The sequence below is a fragment of the Delphinapterus leucas genome, chromosome 4 (assembly GCF_059928025.1).
Source record: "Delphinapterus leucas isolate spDelLeu-1000000601 "Yukka" chromosome 4, BTC_Dleu_Yukka2, whole genome shotgun sequence".
Taxonomy (NCBI): domain Eukaryota; kingdom Metazoa; phylum Chordata; class Mammalia; order Artiodactyla; family Monodontidae; genus Delphinapterus; species Delphinapterus leucas.
In genome coordinates, this window is record NC_143132.1 from 4,330,950 (window position 1) to 4,358,106 (window position 27,157).

At 49.4% G+C, this 27,157-nt stretch overlaps 1 protein-coding gene across 1 annotated transcript; it reads right to left on the reverse strand.

The window, feature by feature from the left end:
- Positions 1-9,687: 9,687 nt before the first annotated feature.
- On the reverse strand, positions 9,688-26,942 carry MX2 (MX dynamin like GTPase 2; the record flags this gene model as incomplete). The annotated part of the gene is given in 14 exon segments (XM_089910068.1): positions 9,688-11,430; positions 11,563-11,568; positions 13,236-13,306; positions 13,755-13,913; positions 14,763-14,904; positions 15,207-15,410; positions 18,533-18,572; positions 18,906-19,104; positions 20,997-21,143; positions 22,501-22,647; positions 24,397-24,422; positions 24,424-24,526; positions 25,875-26,067; positions 26,670-26,942. Coding segments are annotated over 14 exon segments (1,977 nt in total), but the record flags the coding sequence as incomplete, so codon positions are not given.
- Positions 26,943-27,157: the final 215 nt, after the last annotated feature.

Consider the following 27,157-nt stretch of genomic DNA (forward strand, 5'->3'; position numbering starts at 1 on the left):
CCTTCTGATGGTTCTGGCACGGTTTGAGAACCGCTGCTCTGACAGTCGTCATCCAAAGCTGAACGTAGCTTTGAACTTAGCCGGTGCCTTAAACCTCTGGTCTTCTGAACAGATACTTGATAACTGGGTGTCTTAAAACCCTGCCGTAGGTTCACTGGGAACATTCCTGCACCAAAACGGATTCTTACGCATTCTAAGCTCATGGCAGCTCCCCACCCCAATTCTTCCACCCCACTCAGACCCACGTCATCCTCCTTTCTCAATTCTCCTTATCTTCTTCAAGCCCTCCCTGGAGTTTAGCTCATTTGCTTTCTTCAGGATGGAAGTGGGTGGAAGATGGAGGGGAGGGGTGGCAGGGTCAAGTAGACCAAAAAGTGGCCCTCCCAGTGAGGGCTCTGTGGGGGGCAGTAACCTTTCCTTTTGGAAGGAGCTGGCACCGCACCTCCCTTCCCCTTTGCTCAGCTAACGAGCCCTGACAACAAGCCTCCTCCCTACAAGGACCCCTATTATTAGGAAGAACATCCCTCACTCCACACAAAGACCCAGGACCTGCTCCCTTTCCAAGTGCTGTGGTCAGGTGTCGACTGAAAGAAAAAAAAAAGACTGCACACCTAAAAATTGAGAATCATGTTTTATTTGGTGGACTTACTGAGGACTTATCCTAGAAGATGGCCTCTCAGATGGCTCTGAGGGACAGCTCCAAAGAGGTCAGGGAGGAAGCAGGATGTATAGCAGTTTCTGTAACAAAAAACAGGTAGTTGGAACGTCAAAAGATTACTGTTAATTAAAGAAAAACCAGACATCTCAAGTGAATGACTTCAGCACTTTTCTATGTATGGGAAGATGCAAGAGTCTGGGCTCATAGAAATCATTCCTTTGATATGCACCTTAACCACCTAGGGCCAGTATCGTCCTTTTCTCCATGCTGAATCCCCTCAGGATGCACAGTCTCCGGTATAGCCGCAGTAGCTGATGGCTTGATGGCTGCAACATCCTTCATCTACTGATAGAGCAGGGGACGTTCTTCACGCACACAGGGAAAGCTTGGATGGAACCAAACTCAATATGGTGGCACCCAAAAGGAGGGGAGGAGGCCCCACGGGGCAGCCCCCTGGCCTGACGGCTGCCGTGCTCTGCAGGGTCCACTGCTGGGGTCTGGGCAATCCCACCCAGGGTGGTCTGATGGGAGAGCACACGCTTCCCCAATAATTATCCAGGAACACTTGCCTAGTTGCTTACCTGTCCAGGCCTCGGTTACTTCCTAGTTACAAAGAAGAGTGAAGACTCAACTCTGAGGAATGATCCTACTTCCTGAAACCACATGAGGCTCTCCCTGTGATTCTGGTTCAGGCATGAATTCAGAAAGAGCCACTAGCAAAAGTGAAAACTGGCTGGGGCCAAAGCCAGCGCCAGGGCCAGGGCTGGGGGCAGGTGAGTGAGTGAGGTGCCTGGGGTGCAGGATTTAAGGAGCTGCTCACTTTCAGTAGGTCAAGTGCATCCTTAATGTTGGTGCCCAGTTGCTTCACACTCCTCCCGCTCTTGCCTCCTGGCCAGGGATTTGGTACCTGCTGCTTCCAATATGCACATTAGATGGCAGTTCCCTCAAGAGCCCAGGGGCGTGTTTGGGGTATAATTGAATAATAACACAGTAATAGCTCATATGCACCAGGCCATAGTATGTGTTGGGTGCCAGCCTGAGAGACTAGCTCACCTTCACAACCACCCTGTGAGGGAAGTAAGATTGACAGGCCCATTTTACGTATGAGGAGACTGAGGCCAAGGAGTTAGGTTACTGCTAGGCCCCTTGGCTAGGAAGTGGGGGAGCTAAGATTGCAATCCAGGCTTTTATTCCCAAGCCTGTGCTCTGTAGCACCTTCTCTCCATGCTAAAATCGACAAGATGCAGCTCCTGTTCTCAGGAAGCTCACAGCCTTTCACCTGAATGGCTGATGATTCTTTCCCTACTAAAGAGACATTGATGACTCTATATTCTAACAGATAAGTGTCAAACTCTTAGCCCTTGAGAATTGTCCTCCAGGCTCAGCACCCCACTTCTGCTGGCCTATCTGTCCCCCTGGGCTCCTGGAGACATTCTCCTCCCTTGCTAAGTCCCAGCGGCATGCTCCCTGTCTCTGCAGCTGCCCTAGGGAGCTCCTTCTAACACTGGGTCACACCTCTTCCAGCCTCTGCTTCCCCTGGCTGAGCTCAGGCAAAGATGCTTTGCATCCCAGATGGATGTTCTAAATAGTGGAGCATGTAGCCACCTCCTCAATGGGGCTGTCACCTCGACAAAGTTCTCATCAAGCTTCGATCCCTCCAGTGCCTACCACCCAGCAACAGTAGGTGCTTAGTAATCATAGGCTGAGTTTCATTGTACTGAGCACAGCCATCTCAGCCCCTGGGGATCCCACCATAGCATGCGCCTGGCCCTACCCTCTTACTAACGTTTCTTAACTCCATTAAAACGTGTCTGGCAAAAACACAGCATCCACAGGAGAGCATATCAGGGGCCAATCAATCACACTGACCCCAGAACTCCTGCTGCCTGTGCAGTCACGGGTGCCCAGGGCTCTGCAGGTCTCTCTGGTCCTTGTCCTGCCCTCTCATCACCTGCATGGCCTGGCCTTGCAGAAGACAGGTGAGCTGGTGCTTATGGGAAACCAGGCCCGACAAGCTTCCAGGCATCGCTCCCCACCTGCAAACCGGTGCATTTACTCAGACCCCTGTGGGAAGCGAGCAGAACCCTGTGCACGGATGGGAGGGGTGGAGGTATTCCAGCAAGCTCAGCTTGGCGTGCCCCGTTGCCTGAATGTAGCGCCGCCTCAGTATGCAAGAGCTTCCATTTCAGGGCGCTTCTCCTCCGCCTGCGCGCTGGGCTTCTTCCCAGAAAGCAGCCTGCCTCCGTCTTTCTCCAGGCCTAGTGGACTTGCTTTCTGGGATCCCCACGCCCCAACTCCCCTCTTCCCCAGGACCATGGCCTTGTCACGCTGTCTTGGCCATTTTGAACGCCCTGTCTGCCACCAGGCCGTCAAGGGCGCGGACAAGTTCGTGATGTTTGCTGTTGTACTTGCGGTCCAGCACAGTTCCTGGTACATAGTATTTCAATAAATGTTTCTAGAATGAATGAATGAATGATGAGTCGGAAGACTGGCTCTGGTCTTGCAGACGTGGTCCTCACGTGACCTCGGAGAGTTACCCTAAGCCGCTCAGTTTCTTTCTGATCTGGCGTTTCCCAGTCAATTCAAGCTCGGTTTCGGTTTCTTTGCTCAGAGAAAGTGAAGTCCAGCTGCCGCCCCCCAAGAATCCAGGGGCAGGAGAGGCGGGGGCGGAGCCCGGAGGAGGAGGGGCGGTACGGGGTGGGGGTGGAGCGCGTTGGAGCGGAGGACACCGCCTGAGGAGGAGGGGGCGGAGTCCGGAGCAAGGGGTGGTGCCTAGGGGGAGGGGCGGTGTGATGACTCCGCCCCCGGGCCGGCCAAGTTGTCCCGCCCGTACGCGGTAGGGTGCGCTGCGCTGCTGCCTGGCCGTTGCATCAGGTCCGGACGCAGGTCTTCCGGAGCCCGGCGGCACGCGGGGCTGCGGGGTAACCTGGAACCACCGGGGTAATGCTCCCGGGTCTGACGCTGCCAGGCCGAAGCGCAGAGCAGCGCTCCGCGGCCCAGCGCCCCATCAGTCCCGCCTGAAGCGCCAGTGTCTGGCGTCACCGCCACGTTTTGTTTTCTCTTCTGTGCTGGTGACATAGACCTGGCTTCTCAAAGGCTGGTTCCAGGGCGAGCAGTGTTGGCTTCACCTTGGAGCTTGTTAGGAACACAGGGTCCGTCACTGTGCTGGAGCTGAGTGGCCTCGGGACCAGGGCCACTGGTGGCCCTGGGACCAGGCTTAGTGTACATGGGGCCATTCCAAAATCATTTTTTCCTGGATAAGGGTCAGCTGTCTGTCTGGCATTCGTCTGGTGGTCAACACTTGGTGAAAGTTTGCTTTAACGATGAAGGAGGCAACAGCACGTGTTCCCTGCCTTCCCAGGACCTCTCCCAGGGGTAACAGGAAGTGGCCCAGGCCGTTCTTTCCACCAGTTCTTCAAATTCCAACCCAGGCTGCTCATTCCCCCTCTGCCTGCAGCTAAGCTCCGTGTTTCTTGGAATAGAAAGTGGAGGGAGCCCAACACAGAATCTCTGTGTCAAAACTGTCATCTCTTGATTATGGAGCATCTATGGAGTGACCATGTCAGGTACTGGGCTAATTTCTCTACACATATGATCTCTAATATTGCAAAAATACATCAAATAGTAAATGGAGCTCAGAGAGATGGACTTGATCTCGGGTGGCCTCAGCCTGCCACGGCTTGAAGCAGGATTTTGGTTCCCTGGCCAGAGACTGAAGTCAGGCCGTGACAGTGAGACCCCTGAATCCTAGCCACTAGACCACCACAAGGGCCAGTGGCCAGTGATAAGGCCCCTGGACCACTGGCTTTGTAGAAATAAATTTCCACAAAGAGGTGGAAAGTAGTGAAACAAGAAAAGTGTTTATTAGGAGGAAAAAGAGTACGTGTGAATAGGCACACACTTGCGGGCTCAGAGAGAGAGTTGCGCCCTAGTGCCAGTTTGAATCCCTTACATGGGGCATTTCTTCCGGTTTTCCTCTGGCCAATCATCTTGCTTTGCCTGGCTCTGAGACCGTATTTGGTGTGTCTCAGGGTCCTCCCTGTGTGCGCGTGCATCTCTTAGCCAAGATGGATTCTAGCAAAGAGGCCTATGGCTAGGATGACATCACTGCTTTGGGATGCCACCTCCCTCCCCTTTTGACCCCCGAGGAGCCTTTCTGTGCATGTGTAGTCAGGAAGTGTTACCGAGTCCAAGCTCGCTCTGCTCGCTGCACGCACGACAGGCCAATAAATTGGGAGACAAGATGCTGAGGCAAGGAATAGGAACTTTATTCGGAAAGCTGTCAGACCCAGAAGACGGTGGATTAGGGTCCCCAGAAAACCATCTTCCCGGAGTCTGGATGTCAGTTTCTTTTATAGAACAGAGAGGGGGAGGAGGTGAGGAAGTAAAGTAAAAAGGCCATAAGTCTTGCAAAACATCTCCTGGTTGGCCAGCCTCGGGGAGAACATGTGTTCATTTCTTCTTTTCTGCAGCCATCCACAGGTGGACAGGTCAGGGTGTCTCCCTGTGAGCTGAACAAAGGCACTTTGGTTTAACATTCCGGCAGAGGGGCAGGGTTCCCTGAGGCAGGCCCTTATGTATGCCTATAGCTTTCGACAGAACAAAAGCAGTGGAAAGCAAAGGTCAAAGTGAAAGAAACAGATCCAACCTGGAGTCAGATTTTGTTCTTCTCTGTTGCATTATCACTGCACAATTGATTGGAGAGAATACCCCTCCCCCAGCCCACCTCCACCCCAGTGTGGAATCTCAGGGGAAGGGAGGGGAGGGAGTGATAATGGAGCAGGTCGCTGTGGGGCTCCTGGGCACAAAAGCCTTTCTGTGTCCCCCATTTCTTGATTACAGAAAATAGGTTTCATTCAGCCTCCATGACCTTCCCTGAGTTCCAACTGGGCAGCTTCAAACAGATGCTAATCAGGGAAGGGAGGGGATGTGAGACAAGGAAGGAACAGTCGAGAGAAACAACAGTGCAGCCTTGGGGCAGGGTCCTGGTTCCCACCAAGGGATGCACACAACAATATCTTCGAGCTGTTTTACAGGTACTGAGACCCCCACCAGGTGGGAGAAGTTAACTGTGTGCTGCCCATAAGCATGTAGCCCCCAGACCTGTTGGAACCAGAAGGTTGGTGATGCTGACTCCCACCTACCACCAACCAATCAGAAGAAAGTCCACCAGCTGATCACGCCCACTTTGAACCATTACTATAAAACTTCTCACTATCCCCCCCAGGCTGGGATACACAGTTTTGAGGGCATTAGCCCGCTGTGGCCCCCTTTGCCTGGCAAAGCAATAAACCTGTTCTTTTCTACTTCACCCAAAACTCTGTCTTCAAAAATTGAGTGTTGGGGTAGAGAAGCTGGATTTGACTTCAGGAGGGATCGTGTTCAAGCACAGGCAGGTCCCCAGACTTTGATCAAAGCAGATTTCACCTGTAGGAGCAGGTCTGCAGTGCCCAGAGGCAGAGGAGAAAGGAAGGTCCCACAGGTAAGGTATGCCGTGGGAGACTTAATATACACACAGTCAATGGTCAGACCATCTATGAAAACAGAAGTCTGAAAACAGAACAGGCTGAAGCAACCTACCCAGGAAACCAATCCATTAACAGTAGCCAACCAAAGAAGACAGCCTGCCTTAGGCCAATGTGTAGGAAGTCAGATAGCTACCTACCAACAATTCAGGAAGTCAAACAATAACTCTTGTAACAATTAGCCCCAAATGACCGGGTTTTTTTTACATGACCGGGTTGTTTTTTTTTTACCAAACCAGGTCTGTTTGCAGCAGAGAAAGAGTTTATTCACAAGACGGTCAAGCGTGGGGAAGGGAGAACAAGTCTCAGATCTGCCCCCCAGAAGGCGTGAGGTTGAGACATTTAGAGTTGGGGAAAGGTGATTGGAGGTGGGGGAAAAGGTGAGGTAATCAGTGTCTTGCGCGGGCGCATCTGGGTTACATGTGTCGACTATGAAATTATTCAGAACCTAGAAGTTGAGCGTTATGTTTTATTCGGTGGGAAGTTTTAGAACTTCACGCCTGGGAGGCAGCATCTCAAGTAACCCTGAGAGAACTGCTCCAAGGAGGTGAGGGGGGAGCTAGGATATATAGGAGTTTTGCAACAAAGGGCAGGTAGTAGGAACAAATGATTACTGTTAATAAAAGAAAACTAGATACCTCAAGTTAAGGAATTTAGTGCTTTTCTATGTATGGGAAGATGCAAGAGTCTGGGCTCATTGAAATCATTCCTTTGATGTGCACCTCAGCTACTTGGGGCCAGCGTCCTGTGTTTTATACCCTCAGTTCCCTCGGGGCTCACCAGCTCACCACAGGCTGTGGCTGCCATTGCTGACAACTCTGACACCCTTTGTTTACTGACACAGCAGCAAAGATTCCATTTATCACCGGTTTCTGCATATTCACAACATGGTGGGAGGGTGGAGTTTTCCAGCCCTCTGGCCTCAAAAGGCCATACGTTGGACACCTGCAAAAGCCCAGGTTTAGGGTCAGTGGTCCCAACCAGCCTTAGCTGGCTCACACTGTACGGGACCTGAGCCAAGTTCCAGTAGAATAACTGGGCTATGTGTAGCTGGGAAGGTGTGCAATCAAAGAGAAAAAGAAAGAGAGGGAGGGAGGGAGGGAGGGAGGAAGGAAGGAAGGAAGGAAGGAAGGAAGGAAAGAAGGAAACTAAAGGCTGCTTAATTGAAGGCAGTTTACAAGCTGAGGGGTTTTGACAAGCTACCCCCTATCTGTTGTTCTGCAAGGCAGGCTCGAGAATTCCTGTTAGCTATCAGTTTCTGTCAAATCTAGGGGGGCATGGTTTCAATTTGGTTACTATGAAACTTCTAGGCGGTGTCTGGGGGGCTCCGAGGAGCTCTGGTTCTTTATGTCTCAGCACAGAAAGAACTCAGCCAGAGGCAGAGTGATAGGTAAGAAGTGATGTCTTAGAATAGGACACAGGTGAGGCTTACAAGCAGCTGGATGAGAGCGTTCTGCACCCCAGGAAGTTAGTGGGCTACAGTTTTATAATCACAGGGAAAGTGGGGAGGGGGGAAAGGGCACCTTCTTCCTCATTCTTGAGTAGTCGTCATGCTTCCATCATCAGCTCTGCCTCCACGTCCGGTGGGGGAGTTTTCTTGTCCCTACCTGGTCAAGCCAGGACTGCCATGGCACGAGGGAAATGAGCAAAACGGTGGTAACATATGCTAAAAATGGTAAATCATCTCAGGTTTTAGTATAATGTCACTTTTCCCTATATATTTGTTTTTAGTGTGTGCAGAGGAGCAAGTCCTAAGAATCATTAACTTACTGAGCTCACTGTGCAGGATGTGGGTCTCACGCCACCATTGTTTTATCGTTTGGGGGCACGTCTCATGCTTCTGTTGCATGGTTTTGTTGCTAAACAAGCATACTTGATTTTGTGGTTAAGAAAACCTGCTTTCTCGGGCTTCCCTGGTGGTGCAGTGGTTAAGAATCCACCTGCCAATGCAGGGGACATGGGTTTGAACCCTGGTCTGGGAAGATCCCACATGCAGTGGAGCAACTAAGCCCATGTGCCACAGTTACTGAGCCTGCGTGCCACAACTACTGAAGCCCGTGCACCTAGAGCCCGTGCTCCGCAACAAGAGAAGCCACTGTAATGAGAAGTCCACGCACCGCAATGAAGAGTAGCCCCCTGCTCACCGCAACTAGAGAAAGCCCACGTGCAGCAACGAAGACCCAACGCAGTCAAAAATAAATAAATTTTAAAATAAATAAATAAAATTAAAAACAAAAAAAGAAAACCTACTTTCTTGATTGATCATTAGCTTGCAGGGGTCTCCCATACTTTTTTCTTTACTTATAATCCCCTAGTAGGATTAGCTATTTAAGTGCCTACTTTGTCCTTTTACTCTGTCCCTATCCAATAGAGTCCCTACTTTTAATTTAGGACTCTAAAGAAAAAAATGTTGCCTGCCATTCCAGTTCTACAAGGATCAAGCCCTTGGTCTCCGTGGTTGCCCACCCACAGTGCACCTGAGGGGAATTCAGGATGGAGAAAAACAGGAGGCATACTGTGCTTTGGATATACCAGCCCTTAGAGAGTTAAGATACCTATCCAAGGAAAAATTTCAAGGACCCCAGATTCTTGCATCATCCCATACATAGAACAGCACTGAGATCCTTAACTTAAGATATCTGTCCTTTGTGATTAGCAGTAATCTTTTTATGCTTGATGACGTGTTTTTCCCAGCAAAAAAAGTTCACAAATATCCTGGCTCCTCCTTTACCTCTTTGGAGCAGTCACTCAGAGCAATCTGAGGCTTCCTGTTTTTCCACTATAAAGCTTTCCCACTCCTCTGCCTGCCGTTGAGTCTCTGACAAAATGTGAGTCCTGGTGGTGGGCCCTCTTGCTATAGCCAGCTGTGGATATGTAACTTTGCTAGTTCTTGTGAACTAAGAATGCTGCCTGCCATCAGTAAACAAAGGATGTCACAGTCATCAGAGCTTGCAGCCGCCCCAACAGTGAGCCCCGACGGAACTCAGGATGGAAACGAGAAATGCCCACCATCTAGCAGTCATCAGACTGCAGCCATCTGACAACAGTGCACTGCACTAACGGTGCAGCTTGTGGAAACGCAGGATGAGAAAGCACAGGACGCTGGCCCCAGGTAGCTGAGGTGCACATCAAGGGTGAACATCCAGTGAGCCTAGCCCCTTGCCTCTTCCCATACATAGAAAAGAGCTAAATTCCTTAACTTGAGATATCTGGTTTTCTTTAATTAACAATCTTTTGACATTCCAACTACCTGCCCTTTGTTGCAAAAAGTCCTGTATATCCTGGTTTCCCCCGAACAGTTTTCTCAGCCTTTGTCTGAGATGCTGTCTCTCCAGGGTTGAAGTCCTAAGAATGTCCACCAAATAAAACATAACTCTCAACTTTCAGGTTGTGCTTCTTTTTTTTTTTCCATCGACATTCTCATTTGGGTAGTCTTCATTTATTTCCACATTTGTTATGAACAAACCCCAGATCCACAGTAGCATTGGAGGCGGAAACGTGTGTGTGTGTGTGTGTGTGTGTGTGTGTGTGTGAGTGTGTGTGAGTGAGCCTGGGATAAGAAGGAAGAGCAGGGAACATGTCTGTTTCTTTACTCCTGTGTTTTGTTCAAGGAGTATTCTCCATGGATGTAGGGGTGGGTGTGGCAATGTCCAAATCCTGTTTGCTCCGCCTCCTGCTGAGCTGGACCACATTTCCCAGCCTGCCTTGCAGTTAGGTGTGGCCACAGGCCTGACGTCTGCCTGCGGAGGGAAGGAGTAGTGATGTACACTACCCCCAGGCCTAGCTCCTGGAAACCTTCCCTGCAATCCTCACCAATCTCTCTTGCCTCACCTGCTGGCCAGATGTAAAGGGTGTGGTGGAGGATCAAAGGCCACTGAGATGGTGGGGTCACTAGGTGGGAGTAGGCTGGTGCCCTAAGGGACAGTGTGGCTCCGAACCCTGCCAAGCCACCTTGGATCACTGTGATGTGAGCAGGAAACACCCTTGGATTGCGTTAAGCTGTGCAGATCTTAAGGTGTTTGTCGAGAAGTTAGCTCCGTGCTTTGACCTGTTGGAGAGCCAGGTGTAGCGGCTTTGGTACCGAGCTCAGGGTTGACTTCACTGCTCAGAAGCCAGTATTCAAGAGGCAGGTATTGGCAGAAAGGAAAGTTGCTTTAATCGGAGCCCCAGGAAACTCATACACCTGGCTCCAAGCATCTTCCCTGGATGCCTCGCACCTGGGTTTTGGGGTCAGTCCTGAGGTGGTAAATGAGAGACTTTGGTTGAGGCTGTGTATGTGTACACGAGTGAAATGTATTAAACATTTAGGGGAAGCTTTGACTATACAATTTATGAAACAAATAATAAACATCAGATTTTATTTTTCTCAGAATTGATTGTTCACAACAGCATTTATTATATGAAGGGATTTGATTCTTTTCTTCAGCTCTGCTACTATTTGTACATGTGACCCAATTCACATGGTAGTTTAAAAGCTACCTCCTTCCCTATGCGCTCTAATACTTTAGCCCATGGATGGAGTGTTAGAAACCACGAAGCCGACTGGGTCGCAAAATCTAGGGAAAGCCTTTTTCATTCCACTTTGTGGAACTCGCAAGTTTGAGGCACTTCAAGAGCTGAGAGCCTTCTGAACTATGAAGGGAATCTAAATTATAACCAGTCAAGTTAGTGCTTTGCTGTATTCTGATAATAGTAATTTTGTAATTTATGCATAGCACAAAATACAAAGAACTTTGGAGATGGAATTAATTTTGAGTACATTCTCTGCTACATGAGAAACCTGATCTGGGGGCAAATTAAAAGTGCTTTGGTAAGGTTACTATAAAACTATAATGAGATAATATATGAGTAGTTTTTCACAGCCAAAGGGCTTGGTACACAGCAGTGTGGCCTCTCCCCTCTTTGCTCAGCTAAGCAGCTGTCAACGAGGTTACCCCGCTCTCTGCTCGGCAGGGACCACAGCGCACTGTCCCTGTACCCCTACATGCTCACCGAGAAATACGCATTCAGGTGGACCCAAATCTCAACAATGGAGGAAAATGAAGGCGGATCATTTAAAAGGGGCGATTTCGACTGAAGATTCTGTGGACGCGTTCCCACTGGGTTAAAAATCTCTTCTCAGACTCTGTTCAGAACCACGCTGTAAATCTGATCTTGACAATAAATCAGTTGCTCCATCCTGAACTGAAGCCGGATCAGATTTTCTGCTGTTTCCGCTTGTTTTGCTTTTATGTCTTCAATCTTGTTCTGGTTGAATAAGAAAGAGAAACACATTACTTCTCTTTTTCTCCCCCCGCACCCCGCCATGTTGTTTAAACAGCCTAGGAAGTACTATTATGTTGAACACGGAGTTAAAAATAATCCGAGCTCAAAGAAGACCTGAGACTTAAATGGCGATTTTCAGGAGGTCCCCCTTCACCCTCTACTGCTGTCCTCACCTGTCCTAGCTTGTGATTCTGCTCCTTGCCTGTGCCAGGCTCACCTTCTCTGCTGCTGGTCTGTGTGTTAGTTTGTTTAGTATACTTGCTGCCAAAGGGAGCACACGCCTGTTCCTTTTCTCTGCCCCGAACTCCATCGCCTCCCACATCCCCGTCTTTCTGGTTCCTCAATTATGGTTTATTCTACATTTTCATGCCCACCATTCTTGTCTCTGTAGTTGGCTTGAATCCAAGCATTCAAGAATGTCTCCAGGGCTAATGAACACAGTGGGATAACAGCTCCATATCCGTGTTTCCCAGAAATCCTGCGACTCCCATGTCACCTACACGGTCAAAGGCATCCCGGGAAAGGGAGAGAGGACATAGTGGAATGGGTTCACTTCTTGGCTTTTGAGTTTCAAATGGACTTTTGTGCATTGAAGGCAGAAACAGTAATTTGAGAGAAGAGAGAAACTGTGAGCTTCACAAGGGCAGGTTTTCCTTCTTTTTTTAGGCGTGTATGTGGCCAAAACCACGTATGTGACAACACCCCACCCCACCTTGCAGATTTGGGGCCTGAGACTTGAAGCGGGCTATGCATCACTTCCCAAGAGGAGTTTCACGGGAGGACACAAGACCCTTGGTTCTGATGTGACTCAGGAGAGCAGGGTACAGACCCAGGGGGAGTGCGTCTGGGTGGGTGTCGTGTAGCCGTGCCCAGACCTTATTCATCCCAGGACGGCACAGGGGGCAGAGGCCCTTGGACTTTCTCGGCCACAGAGCGGCCTGTGTTTGCAGCAGAGCGCTCTGAGCCCTGGCAGGGCTGGGGAAGCGCCCACGAGGGCCAGCCCTGTAGTCGGGAGCATGGAGCGTCCAGGGGACCAACCACGAAGGCCCAGGAAGGATGCATACATCTTGCAAGCTGCCAGCCTGGAGGAATGGTGATGAAGGACCAGGCACATCACCTAGCCCGGGACTCAGACACAGCCCCTGGGATAGCTGGAGACGTGTGATTTGTTTTCCACCAGCTGGCCAAAGAGGTGAAAGGAGAAACTCTTTTGTTACAGAAAAAATGGCAAATGTTTTTTCTTGTTCTCCTGAGCCCGTGGAATGAGCTTCTGACGCATCCATCTAGGCCTGGGTGGAAGATGATTTTTATCTAAGCCCAGGTGGGAGGCAAATGCCCCTCTCTTCCCTTCCCTGAGGGAAGGGTTCAATAACTAACTTGCTAAGTGAAAACCCACACAGCTGTGGCAATATTTTAAGTCAAACGTATAAAGATTTTGGAGTAAAACTAGTCCTTTCTGCAAGAATAATATTCAACAATACCAGCCCATCACTAGGTATGGTCATCGCCATCCAACCTATGTCCTGCCAGGCTGCAGAAGATCCTGCAGAAAGGATAACCAGGGCACGTGCTCTGTTTCATTTCTCCCAGGCAGTTGCAGACACTCCGGAGCAGAAGCAAAATGACAGATGCTCCTGGAGTCACCAGCCCAGCAACCGTGCCTTTATAACCCTGGCCTTATGTTTCCAAATGATGGTAAATATCCAGCTTCTTTCAAAGGTTAAACCCAGATAAATCAGCCAGTAGTACAGGCTACCAACAAGTAAACTGTGGGCACTTATCTGGACTGTCTGATTAAGGTTGGAAAATCCACCAAAATTTTTTTTGGCTGTGTCAGTGAAAGTTTTCCAGATAATTTCTGATCAAGGAAAGAACAAAGCATCAGTAGAATGCAAGCAGGAATGAAATGGGTTAAAGACACAGGGAGGATACATCGTGATACAATGAGCCCATTCTAGGGCTGAGCTCCCCAGATCTACAGACCAAGAGAGAAGTGGGGGATGGTACCTAATCCCCATAAAGGGAGATGCCAAATACGCCACCACCCTGAGCAGGTCCTATCAATTTCTGGTCCTTTCCTGGGTGTGCGTTCTCTGCAGGGTTAGCAACAGACTGTTCCTCATACAGCGGCGTCCAGGCTTAGGTACGAGGTAGATAAAGTTCATACACACTGTCGTCCTCCCCTCAGATGGGCAAGCATCTTCAGGCTGTGTTTGGTAATTCCATCCCAATCTCTCCCTCAAGGCATTGAGACTATGGGAGGTACTGGGATGATCATTTGAAAGGCACTTATGAGAGTTCCTCACCAACGGCCTTCTGGAGCATCTCTAGTGCTGGGTCTACCAGTTGTTCGAGATACTGCTTCACAATGGTCTCCAACGTCTTGTAGTTGACAAATCCGAGAAGTTCCTTGCCTCAATACTGCTTGTCCTATTTTGAGACTTCTTCATGAATGATGTTCTTAGCTGCAACAGAAAACAAATCACCAGGGTAAATTCCAATAATTTCATGAACATTTTAAAGATAGGCACTTTTTCTCAAGGCTTGATTACCCAATGAACCCTATGACAATGTTTCTAAACAGAGTTTTTTTTATAAGGAAAAAAATATTCATGGTCTGATAATGCCAGTTGGAGAAATACTGACTTTTAAGAACCAAAAATTTTATTGTATTCAAAGGTGTTTCAGTTGAGAGTCATCAACCCAAGAAAGAAGTTGAATGTTTATAACTGGTAGGAAAAAACTCTGATTAATTAAATGAAAATAGAAACTCAAAAATTCTTATGGCACTTACAGCTCTCCCAAGAATACATCCAGACTACAGCTGGAGGACTCCTACCATGGAAGGAATAGTGCTGTTTTTATCAAGTGCCAAAACAAAGATGCGCGCACACACACACACACACACACACACACACACACGCACGCACCATGAGCACACACCCTATTGGCATTTGGGCTGTAGCAGAATGGAAGTTGGAATTCTGCCAGGGGAAGCAAGGAGTTTCTTGTCAAAGCATTGACCTCTCTGGTCTTGGATTAGGGGTGAAGAGGAGGGAAGAGATGGGGTAAGTGAAATTGCCTCGCCTCGGAACAAAGGAGCAGTAGAAAGCTGGAAGTAGGTGGTGGAATCGTCTTCTGTTGAATTGGTGAGGTCAGCGCACCACACTGATGGGTGGGAAGCTGTTACAGATACTAAGGGGTCCCTCGTGTGGGCACAGTCAGCTTTTCACACACTTTTCATGTGCCGGAAGTAGCTTCTGGTCTTGGTAAACATGATGCTGCTTTTGCAGGAGCCCTGTCCCCAGACTCACCTTTTTGGGTATTGGCTGCAAGTATGAGTATCCAGTTTTTAAACTCCTCTCTGATTTTGTTATATAAGCGGGACTCTTTCTCCTTTACAATTTCTTCTCCTTCTATTAACTTTTCAATGTCCTGATTAAACACCTTAATTTTCTGAAAAATGAGATAAAAGCATCATTCTGGGCTGTAATCATATTACAGAGCTGGGATCTGGGGCAGCTGAGTGTGGTGTGGGACCTGGGGTTTCAAAGGGGTCCAATGACCCACCAGCCACTTCATCCCCCAGGTGAGACCCAGGGAGGGCAGGGCAGGGCTCCCGCAAGCCACAGGCGGGGAAGCTCGCATATAGGGAGGGCCACCGCAAGATGTGCAGGGCCACCAGGAAAGATGCGACCATCTAAGGAGAAGCCAGTTTCTGTGCCTGAGGGTCACATGGGGTCCCCGGTAATCTTCACCTCAATCAGAAAGAACATTTTATAGGCTTCGTTGCTGGGGAGGTTATCTCCACACTGGCGCAGCTCCTCTGTCGCCCTCTGGTGACTCTCCTTTATTTGATTCTCTAACAAAGGGAGCAATTTCTGAACAACAGAAGAGCAAACAATGAAAGGCTGCAGCTTGATGAAATTAGCTGACAAATTTTTTAGGTGTATGGGCAGAGTCTCATTTGAGAGCATTTAAGGGGATCCGGAATTTCTATTATTGTGTGAAGCTTGTTGAGATGGACCCCTGTTAAGAGCTCAAGAAGGGCCTTGGATGCAATGCTATGCACTACAGCTTCAACCATCTGGTGTCAAGAACTTTGCAGTTCTGTCAAGTGACCAGAGCGGGGAGGAATCAGATGGGGGCCAGTTTTTGTTTTTGTTTTTTTGCTGTGTTTGGCTCAGTGCTTTTCATTGAGAGAAGAAGTATCCTTGTGCTGACTTTAAAAAATGCACAACATGAACAATGTGAGTTAAGTTTTATTTGGGGCAAAATGAGGACTATAGCCCGGGAGACAGCATCTCAGACAGCTCTGAGAAACTGCCCCAGAGAGTTAGGGGGGTTGGTCAGTACATATGTGGTTTTGGTGAAGGGGGAGTCCATGCAATCAAGAACATATGTTTTGCAGAAGGTTCTGCTCATCTCGTGAAGTTTACTGCTAGTCATGAGGAGCAGACGTCACCATGAAGGATTTTAGTGCTTTTCTAGATATGAAGAGATACAAGAATTGGGCTCATAAAATCTTCTGAGAATATCTAACCATCTGAAGACCTGTTCTGCCAGTTTTTCCCAGAGCACAGAGTGCCTCATTCCTGATCTCCACCCTGAACTCCTTTCAGGGGGTGTTGAAGGTCAGCAACTACAACAGCTCATGATTTAATCCTTGCAGAGGCAGATGGCAAGTGCCAGTTTGTAGCTGATGCTTGAATATAATGGAAGACTTCTTTAGCAGAATGTTATGTTGGTGGTCATTTGAGCATTACAAACTGATGAACGGTGCTTTGGTAGAGGCTATGTCTGTGTGTCACCGTCAGGCTGGGTACAGTCCTAAGCGGTCAACGTTGCTAACAACAATTTAACAAAGAGGAAGAGCAGGAAGGATGCAGAGGGGCACCAAGGAGGGTTATCTTTGGGCCAAGCATCATTCCAAGCCCTTCACATCGCAGTGAAGCCCTGCACTGCGGTACAAAGCATGTGTCTTCATTGCCTCTTTTTCACAAGAGAGGAACCTTAGGCTCAGAGAGCCAAACTGCTTGATATCATTGCTGAGCTGGTAAGCAGTAGAGTTCCACTTTGCATCCCGTTCACCACCTTTACAGCCCGAGCAGGTAGACACTACAGGTAAAGACACCTGTGTGAATGACGCTGGTGCAGCCAGCCAGGCAGGATGAGCTCATTGAGATTTAGATGCAGTTTGTGGATTAGGGTACAAAGACATTGATAAGGTCTCAGCCTCTCTCTCTGTCTCTCTGTCTCTCTCTCTCTCTCTCTCCAGTTTGTATTTGTATCTCTAGGCAGAAATGTATTAATTTTTTCCCTGATATTTCAAATTATCATAATTGAGTCTTGATATAAATTTTTAAAATTAATTTAAAATAGTACACAACGTAAATTCAAAATTGTAAATGAAATATTTAAATGTTGAGAACTATGTTATGAAAAAATTATCAAAATGCAAAGTGTTTTTGCAAAAAGGATGTTTTTCTCAATTAGCCACTTCACATCTTTTAGGATGGTATTATCAAAAAAACAAAAGACAAGTGTTGGCAAAGATGTGGAGAAATTGGAGCCCTTGTATACTGTTGATGGGAATTCAAAATGGTGCAGCCACTAAGGAAAGCAGTAAGAAAGTACCTTTAAAAATTAAAAATGGGACTACCATATGATCCAGCAATCTCACTTCTGGGCATTTATTCAAAAGAATTGAAATCAAGATCTCAAAGAGATATTAGCACTCCTGTGTCCATTGTAGCACCATTCACAATAGCCAAGATGTGGAAACACGTAAATGTTCATGGAAAGGTAAATGGATAAAAACTGTGGTAGATATATGCAATAGAATATAATTCAGCCTTTAAAAAGAAGGAAAGTTTGCAATATGTGATAACATGAGTGAACCTTGAGAACATTATGCTAAGTGAAATAAGCCTGTCACAGAAAGACAAACACTACATAATTCCATTCACGTGAGCTATCTAAAACTCATGCAATCAGAGAGTGGGCATGGTGGTTGCCAGGTGTTGGGGGGAGGAAGAAATGAGGACTTGCTAACCAAAGGGCAAAAAGTTTCTGTTATGAAAGATAAGTAAGTTCCAGAGCTCTGCTGAAAAATATTGTGCCAATAGTTAACAATACTGCATTGTTCACTTAGACTTTTGTTAGGAGGGTGGACCTCATGATAAATGTTCTTTCCACAATAAAATTAAATTTAAAAAAATGTTTACACGGTGCTTACTAAGCGCCTACATGATTCTAAGGGCTTTACAAATATTTAATCATTGAACAACCAACTTTAAAGAAAGGCAAATGCACCAGAAGGTTAAGTAGCTCGCCCAGGGTCACATACCAGGTGGTCTGGTTGCTAAGTGTTTGCTGTTAACATAAATTCACGAAGGACCCAGTAGGATCATTTTTCCAGTGCTACTGTGAGTGCCTTTCCTGCAAGGGCCAAGTCCCAGCATGTGGGCACACAAGGATTAAATCTCAGATGTTCAACAACAAAGCACTTCAGCACACTTTTTTATCCAAGACTTAACTTCCCCAGACACCTTGAACAGTGGTTTTCAAAGTGTGGTCCCTGCGTCAGCAACGTAGACCTCAACTGGGAACTTGTTAGAAACATAAATTTGGGGACCACACCCCAGACCTCAGAAACTCTGGGACAGGGCACAGCCAGCTGGATTTTAACAAACTCTCTCGCAGATTCCGCTGCTCCCTCAGGGTTGAGAACCATGGGTGTGATTATTACAGAATCTTCTCTCTGTTTGGTGAGCAGAGTTTTCTCTCCCTGTGACCCCTAACACTACTGAAAACGATCTGTTTCTTCCATTCAGGGCAGGAGCAGAGAGGAACAAGGAACCAGGGTGGTATGTATAGAGTCCTGGCCAGAACATGTGCGTGTGCCATATTATTTAATCCTAACCGCAATACTGTGAAGCATTAGCAGGATGAGAAAGCAAAAACTCAGCGAGGCTGAGTCATCTCCCAAGGGCACAGAGCAAGTAGCAAACCTGGTTTGCAAAAATTCACCATTTTCCCACCGTCTCTCCTTAAAGCAGGAGTGACCTCTATATCTTATTACCCTTCTCCCCCTGAACTTGCTGTTCAGGAACAGCAAGTTCCTAAATAAAGTGAAAGGAAAAAAGTACCCGATTCAAAGGGAAAAATCCCAGTGTTTTGCAAGATTTTGTGGGACTCAAATGAGAAAGAAAGTGAAGACATTTTGAGAAACCAAAGTGTGCTCTGCCTTATGAAATACCCTATTACAATTTTTCGTCAGAGTCCAAGAAAACATGGTTTCTTTAAGTAAGCCAATAATTTTAACACCGAAATAAAGACGAGGGTAGGTTATGCTCATTGTATAATTTTTATATATAATTTGGTAGTCATCTATGCCAATTCCGGTAGGCGGGGCTGCTTTCCACAGAGTCCAAGGTTGTCCTAAAGAGTCTTACCTGAAGTGCGGATGTGTTTGAAAGAACATCATTTCCTCCTTGGTTGCTTCGGCCAAGCTCAGCTTGTTCGTGACCTCCTGCTGACCCCGGCACTTCACTATCATATAACCTCTCTTGAGATGGTATGTGAGGTCCTGCATGACTTTCAGGACACCTTTCTCAGCGCCCTTGTCCACTAGATCTGGTTTGGTCAGGATTCCTGTGAGGTGATTAGAGAAGGGCACTGGAGAGTTTGGTCCTCTAGTCAAATATACTGAATGCTGCTAGGCTACGGGATCTTTTATTGGCCATGATCAGCAAAGCCTCTTGCAGCCTTGGTGGCCCAGCGCCTGACAGCCCGTTCATTCATTCATCCCATCGTCACTCCTCTTACTTGTACTTTTCTTCACTCACCCGTTCACTCAGCTCATGAACTGCCTTGTGTAATTCATGTAACAAATGTCTCTTGGGTGGTTGCTGGGTGCCAGACACTTAGACAGCATACATCATCAGAACCGACCCACTCCATCACCATGCTTCCAAAAACACGTCATCCCCTACTGTAAGGAGGGCCTGTGCCCTCTCTCTAATGTCTCCTGTCGCAGACTCACTCTGCCTCTTCTGGTGGGTACCTCCTTCGATGTCCTCCCTCCTTCCTCTCTCATGTTCCTGCCCTCACTCCTTCCTGCTCACATTGGACCAGAAGCTTTGATTTCCAAGTGACTGTGTTCTTGATGGATGCTTGGTTTGCTTCCACATTTGGGCTGTTGTGAATAAGGCTGCTGTGCACATGAGTGTATATTGCATTTCCTTTTTAAACCTAGCACACTGTTCTCTATTTCTGTACTTGACCCTAGAATGCATGGAAAGTTTGCATTGATGTTATAATGCTGTTCGGAATATACTGAGGTCAGATTGTGTATACTCTATGGTTATAGCACTTAGCTGAATTTATAACAATAATAGCTAATATTGAGCAAGAACTTTTGGTTATTAGAGTGTGTGGCTAATGAGAAGAACAGAAAACTATTACGGGTGTTATTCAATTGCTATGGAGACACTGATATCCAAATAGATCTACTGAACAGGTGATGTTGTCTTCTGTGGTCGTCAATAAGGCATCCCTAACGACTTCTAACTGCACAATGACTCATGACCCAAAACCTGAGTTTTCTCTCTGGTTCAATGTGCTCTAGACACCTGTAGAAGTCAGCAGCTAACAGGGCACAAGTGTAGTCTGGCATATAATAACACATTACACGTGAGCTGTATTCCCCTAGCGTTATTTTTATCCTAACTGGAAAACTAGGCATTTGTTGAGGAAAAAGTGGAAAAGGCAACGATATACTGAGTATCCATTTAGTGGAGGAAAATGACTTGCAAATTTTCAGGAAGGCAAACTCAACGGGTAGGTGAAGTGATTGGAGAGAAGTGATGTTGAATAATAATATTAAAAATTTTTAAATAGCAGCTATTATTTGCCCAAGGATATGTAGCCAGTAAGTGGTAGAACAAGGATTCAAACCCAGGAAGTCTGTGCTCTTAAACCAAGTCCCCTATAGTGCCTTCCAGAGTGACTTTTTAAAAAAAAAGAAATTGAAGGGAACCCATCTACCCCAGGAAGCATTCTGCTTGAATATAAATTCTGCAGACACCTGTGCTTCAATGTAAGCCTGGAAGAATGTTCCCTGAGTATGTTCACACAGGCCCTGGGAAAGTCTTTTCCATGCACCAAGGACTCACAAGAACTTTACCTGTGGAACTGCAGAGCTGATGGGTCACTTTCTCCTTTCTGGACCACTGTGGGAGAACAAATAAGGCATTTCTCCTCCCCCATCCAGAATGGTTCAAGAATGCAAATAAGGGACGATAGGAAGGAGGGCAAAGAACCTCCAAATGTTGGCCACACATCTAACCCTGACTGTCAGTGAGGGTGACCCATCTGCTGTGCTCGACTCCACCCCGAGCCCATGGAGCTTCCCTGGGAACAGCACTTGGATCTAAGGCAGGATGTGGGTGCCTGTAACCGAGCTACATTCCAGGACCTTCTAAATATATGAGGGGTCTCCCCCTGGCTTCCTGTCCTCTAGAAGCTTGGTTCTTTCTTCTTACCTATGGTCCTGTCTCCATCGGGGTCCACCTCCTGAGCCATGCTCAGTGCCTCCGTGGTGGCGATGTCCACGTTGCAGGGGACCACCACTAAGTTGATTGTCTGCTGCCTCTGGATGTACTTTTTGACAAGTGCCTTGATCTGATGCCAAGGAATCACAAAGGAAGAACACGTCTCTGGTCACCCAAGAGCACGGCTAGACATCCCAGAGCATGATCCAGTTTTTACACTTCTGGGCTTTGGCTTAGCCTGTCCCCTTCCTCTGGAATGTCCACCCACTTGCCCTTATTGAGCTCTCTGTTGATGTCCTACTTATCCTCCAAAGCTCATCACTGATATTTCTTCTTTCTCAAAGACTCCCTGATTCCTATGACTAGATGAGACCCCTCCTTCATCGACAGATCTTCCCTGTGACACTCCTGAGACTATGGCAGGAAGAAGCAGCATGCTCTGACCCCAGGCAAGCATCTTTCTCATACCCTAGGAAGTCCCACCCGTTTGCTGAATGAAGTGGGGTAAGAAGTGTGGAATTAGTCCCTTAACGCAGTAAAGGAAATGACCTAACCACACTGCTCCTACAGAGACAGAGAATGGTGATTTGGATATAGGAAGAAAGAGTAATTTAACTGCCCAAGACAGTGGAGCTAGCAGAGACCCCATCCAGAAAGGACCGACACAATCCTAGTTGGGCTATGGTTGAGTTCCCAACACTGGAAGTGCCTCCCGTAAAAGGGAGGAGGGCAGTTAAATGACCCCAGTCCTGGGGCAGGAGGGTATCGCCTTCTCCCCATACTCCACCTTGTCCCTTTACACCCTGGACCCCAACCCCGCTCCTGAGACCATCCTCGTCTCCTTGGCCTCTGTGTGAGCTGGCCTGGCAAAGGCTTCACAAGGCTGCTCTTGGGGTGAACCCAGCCCAAAGATCATGTGTGACTCTGGCATCCCAGTGACGACTGTGTCCTCAGGCAACCTTAGGGGGGGAAGGTCTTTGGCAAAGAAGCCCAGGGCTCAGTGGCTGTCGGTTTGTACTGGGTCACTGCTGGTCTGCAGTTCTCATTCCTGTGCGTTGTGCTGGCCTTTCTGCCCCTGATCAGAGATAACAGTCTGTGTTCCGATTGACTTACGTAGCGTTAGTTTAAAAAACTGTTGCTAAAATTGGCAGATCCCATGTAAAAATCCAATTTCTGGCTTCTTTTAAATATCGGGATAGTGGTGACGCTGGGCCAACATTCTCACAGGGCAACATTGGGCAGGGCGTCAATACCTATACGCCTCCAGTGCCACTGAGTCAACTTCTCCTGTTTCCATGACCTACCAGGCCCTTGTCAGAATCTGAGTATGAGGCCCCAGCCCTAGATGGTCCTACCCCAGCCTCCTCCCCAACTACTCAGAGTGAGGGCTGCGAAGGTGCACCAGAGCCCTTGGGGCTGCCGGCAGAGACCTCAGAAGTCTCCCCAACTTAGCGTGGGACCCATTCCCAAGTTCCAGAAAGGCTCATTTGCAGTCCGACATCATGGGGCTGGTTTCCCACGGCCACCCTGGGGATGCCGGGAAGATCAAGGAGGGTCAGATCTGGAACCTCAGGGGAGGCGATCTCCAGACTAATGAGCTCGTGGCTAATGCCAACTCCATTCCCAGCTACGGCATCCTGGGCTACAGAGACCAAGAGAAGAAAAACCGAGAGTCCAAATGAACAACCCAACTTGGCAGAAGCAGTGAAACCTGTGGGCAGCTACATATTTCACCTATATTTGGGGACAGCCCTGATGTGAGAAATAGGCAGGGAACTTAGGGCACAGCCCTGATTAATTGCCTAATTCTCTAGAGATAGAAGTTGGGGTCGGGGGGATGACAGCCAGGCTGTTCCTCTGTAAACTTTTCCTGCCTTAATTATCATTCAGGGTCACGACCTAAGATATGAGTTTGTAACTTTGTACTGAAGTGTACCATAGGTACCGGAAAGTACCCACTGTCTTAAGCACGTGCCTTGGTGAGTTTCACGTTTCACAGGCTGGACCCCGTATTGGTGCTTATAGCTGAGGGCTCTTCCTTTTCATTACCATGTGTTATTCCACCCTGTGCCTCGATGCAGTCTACTGTTGATGGACATTGGGTGGTTTCCAATGGGGGGTGGGGGGCGATCACAAGGGTGCTGCTATGAAAATTCTGGAACCTGACTTTTGGTGCACCTTTTGGCTGGGGGTATACTCAGGACTGGAGTTTGGGGGCATCATGGTGTGGGCACCCCTCCAGCCTTAGTCGATATTGTGCCAGTTTTCCAAAGTGGTTACAGCAACTTGCCCTCCCATCAGCAGTGGACCAGCGTTCCAAGACACTATACTAAAGAGGCTCATTATACCTCCTTACACAGAACGTTCACCCAAGCTGGCACCCATGGTGCCCTCCTAGTCTTGCCCACAGAGCTCATGGCTAGAGAGAGTCTGGGCAGATCTGGACAGGGCTGCAGGATGTGCCGGGCACGAGGCAGCCCAGGACAGGCATGGCCGGCACAGAGGGTGCAGACCTTTTATTATCTGAAGCTAGGAAACTTGCCAATCGAGGGTCTCAAGAAGCTTCTGTTCCAAGGGGTGGATGCTAGAATTGGGGCAGTACTTCTCTATTTGGGGAGGGATCCCTCTGGTGAGCCAGCTGAGACAACAGGATTCTCAGGGTGCTGAGCCCACGGAGTCATGTAAGAACCCCAGCCTCAGATGCTAAGTTTATTGCTTGGTAAGGAAGAAGCCCATCTCCCTGGAACGGAAGCTGTGGCTGCAGAGTTTCCTGTTATGATCAGGGTTGATTTTCGCCTGCCCGGCTGAGCCCAGCTTGAGAGCAGGAAGGGGGAGAAGCCCGGGGGAGGGGTGGGCATGCTCAGGGACCTGGGGGGCAGGGTTGTGAGGGGGTGACCTCCAGGGTCCCCTCTGAGCAGGTACAGAAGTGGATTCCAGGAGCAACTGAGCCTTTTGATCATTCTGTGCTTACCTAAGGCTAATCTCAACTGTTGGCTATGCTTCCAGAAATGATGGGTGGGTGGGGTCAGCGCTGGGGGAAGCTGCATTGGATGGGGACAGGGACGTGGCCACAGGCAACCAGCCACGTTAGGTTAGAGCAGCTCCTTGGGACACACATACCCAGCAGTGACCAGGGTAGCTGGGGCCCGGGGTCCTGTAGGGGACACTTCCCAGAGGAGGGGCAGGTAAACTGACCCAAAGGAAGAGTAGGAATTAGGCAGGCAAGGAAGAGGGACAGCATGTGAGGGACGGCATTTGAGGCAGGGGCACTGGCACGTGGAAAAGCCTGGAAGGAAGAGACGGGTGCTTGCTGTGGAGCTGGAGAGGCCCCGATGACCGATCATGGCTGGGGTTAGCAGGAGCCGACCTGTAGCCGCCCGCGGGGCCCTACCTTTACGTATTTCCCTCCCCACCTGAGGGGTCCTGCACCTGGAGCTCCGTCTTCCGGCCGCTGATTCTCCCTGTCCACTTGCACTCCGGCTTTGTCAGTTTCAGCACCAGCGGACACCTGGTTATGATTCCTGAGACTTTCCCAAACATCCTGTTTCCCTTAAAAAGAAGAGTTCACACGTGCCCTTTGCTCTTATTCTCCCCAGTGTCCCCAGAGGCCTCATCTGAAATCTCTAGGGCCTAGGTACAGAAATCTCCAAGCCCCATCACTTTCCCCCGGGCCCTAGAAAGGCCTGGGGCATGGTCCGGGTGGAAGCCCAGGGCCCGGACAGGCAGGATGTGAAGCGGTGAGATCCGCCTGACCCTGTCCGGCCCCTCCAAGCCTCTCCCGTTCTGGTGTGGAGGCAGCACACAGCACTGTCCTACAAGGCAGGTATGCCCAGGGCTACCTGCCTGCCTCACAAGACTGCCATGGCCACACTGGCCTCCAGATTCTCTGCTCTGTTGTTTCTCTCCCCAAAATGCTGAACCCAGGGCGGAGGGGAGGAGCCCTGTCCCCACTCTGACTCCATCACATGTCAGGCACTGGGGCTGGTGGGAAACTCACAGGAGACTCTGGAGTAAAGGACCAGCTGCCTGTAGTCAGGAGGAGGCACAGGCCAGGGCACTCTTACTGGGGGCTGTGCAGGGTCCTGGCAGCCCTCCGGCATCCCCACTCCCTCCTCTGTGCCCAGGGGGCAGCCCTGGCCTCCTGGGTTCTGGTTGGGTTTGGCTGATGGACAGTGCTGGCAGGAGATGGGAATGAGGGAGGGAACCAGGACAGGGGAACCTCTACCCACTACAGGATGCCATCTCTTTCCTTGTTTTTTTCCTTTATAATTATTTTATTAAATCAGAAATGTACAACAGCTTTTTAACTCTACACACACTTTAAAAATGTTTAAAGGAAACAGGGACTTTCCTGGCGGTCCAGTGGTTAAGACTCTGCACTCCCAACGCAGGGAGCGTGGGTTCGATCCCCGGTTGGGGAACTAGATCCTGCATGCTGCACAGCATGGCCAAACAAAAAAATGTTTTTAAAGGAAACATTGTGTCTTATCACACCATGATCCTGGCTAATAGCTTTTCAAAGCGTTGAGAAAATTCTTCAAAAAGACTTCACATGTTACCTGAAACTCACAAATTAACAAGATCAAAGAAGAAATGCTTCTACACTGTTAGAAAGATGACTAGAAAGAAACCGACTGATACAGGCCCAGCGATGTCTACTGACAGGTGAAAGAGGACTCAGAAACTAGGGGCAGCAGGAACACCCAGGGCCCTGCCCCCCGGCCGCCTGCCCACACCACACACTGCAGACGCAGCCGTCCAGGGCTTGTGGGAGCTGCCCTCCCGGGGGCCTTCCCAGCGACCTCTCCTGAGCCCACTGGTCCCCGGGATGCCTTGTGGCTTGCAGGAGGCTGGCCCGGCAGAGCTTACCACTGCCTCTGGGAAGGGCGACCCCCGATAGCGCCTCCAGCACGGACCTCTTGCCTGAGCTCTGGTCCCCAGTGACAGCGATGGCCGGCAGGACCAGGCCCTGCTCCACACCCAGGGCCCGCAGGGAGTCGATGAGGTCACTGCAGGGCTGCACCTTCTCCTCGTACTGGTTGTACAGGTTGTTCTCAAGCCCCTGGAAGAGACACCACAGACTTCCCAGTCTTGGCCTCTGATGGGGCTCCCATCACCTTCGGGAATTTGTGGCCGAATTAGAAACAGGAGGGGTGAGAGGTGGATCGGGATGTGCCTGCAGGGAGGCCCCTGTGCTCTCGTCCTGTGGAGGATTTGCTTCTGCTGCTGGGGGGGAAAATTTGGCTGGGGCTGGAGATGGAGATGGAGACAGGCAGAGACAGGCCATCTGGCGCCAAGGGGCAGGCGTTCCCCGCTGGAGGGGGGAGAGGAGTGGGCCCGCGGCTGCCGAGCCGGGGTGGGGTGGGGAAGGCAGGCTGGTAGTGATGACAGCGTTAGTCATAGCTGGAGGCAAAGCTCCCAGGAAGGAGACCCCGGCACAGGGAACGGAGCCCCCAGATTCATGTCCAGGAAGGCCATTGCTGCCCCCAGAGACTGTGTCTGTCCCTGGTGCTCATTGGAAGTGCCCAGGAGAGAGGGGGACACCAGTTGTGCGCCTGGGGCTGGACCAGACTTGCAGGTTTTATTTCCCGCCTTTCCCCGCCCCCACAACCCCCGCGGGCTGCTGGGATGCGCCCTTCCTGGCCATACCTGCACCCGACTTACCTTTGACGTCTGCCGGTCCCTGTTTCCTCCTGGCTGCTGGTGGTTCAAATTCAGCAGACTGAAGCCCTTGGCGAGGAAAACCGGGTCCTTTCCTCCCCCCTGCCAGTTTGGGGGGTACATCGTCTGTCCAGGTGCTGCGCCCGGTGGCAGTAGTGGCCGCTGCTGGAAGGAATGCATTTCTTCTTTGGGACAGTGTTGGGAGGAAACTGAGCTGCACGTAGGGCTTAGGCACCAGCTGTCTCCTGGGAAGCTGGTGGGTGCGGTCACCACTGCTCAGCACCTCCGATCTTCCTGGCAAGTTCTACAAAGACACAAGTTGGGAACGTGGCCCAAAGGTCCCCCAGCAAACCTCCCCAGGGCTGCATTTTTTCCAGCTCTGCCTTGCCCAGCCCCGTACAACCCACCCTCTGCACACAGGGGAGGCCAGGAGCCCAGCAGAGGCCCCGTCTGCAAGAGGGGCAGATGGCAACACACAGGCGCAGAGCACA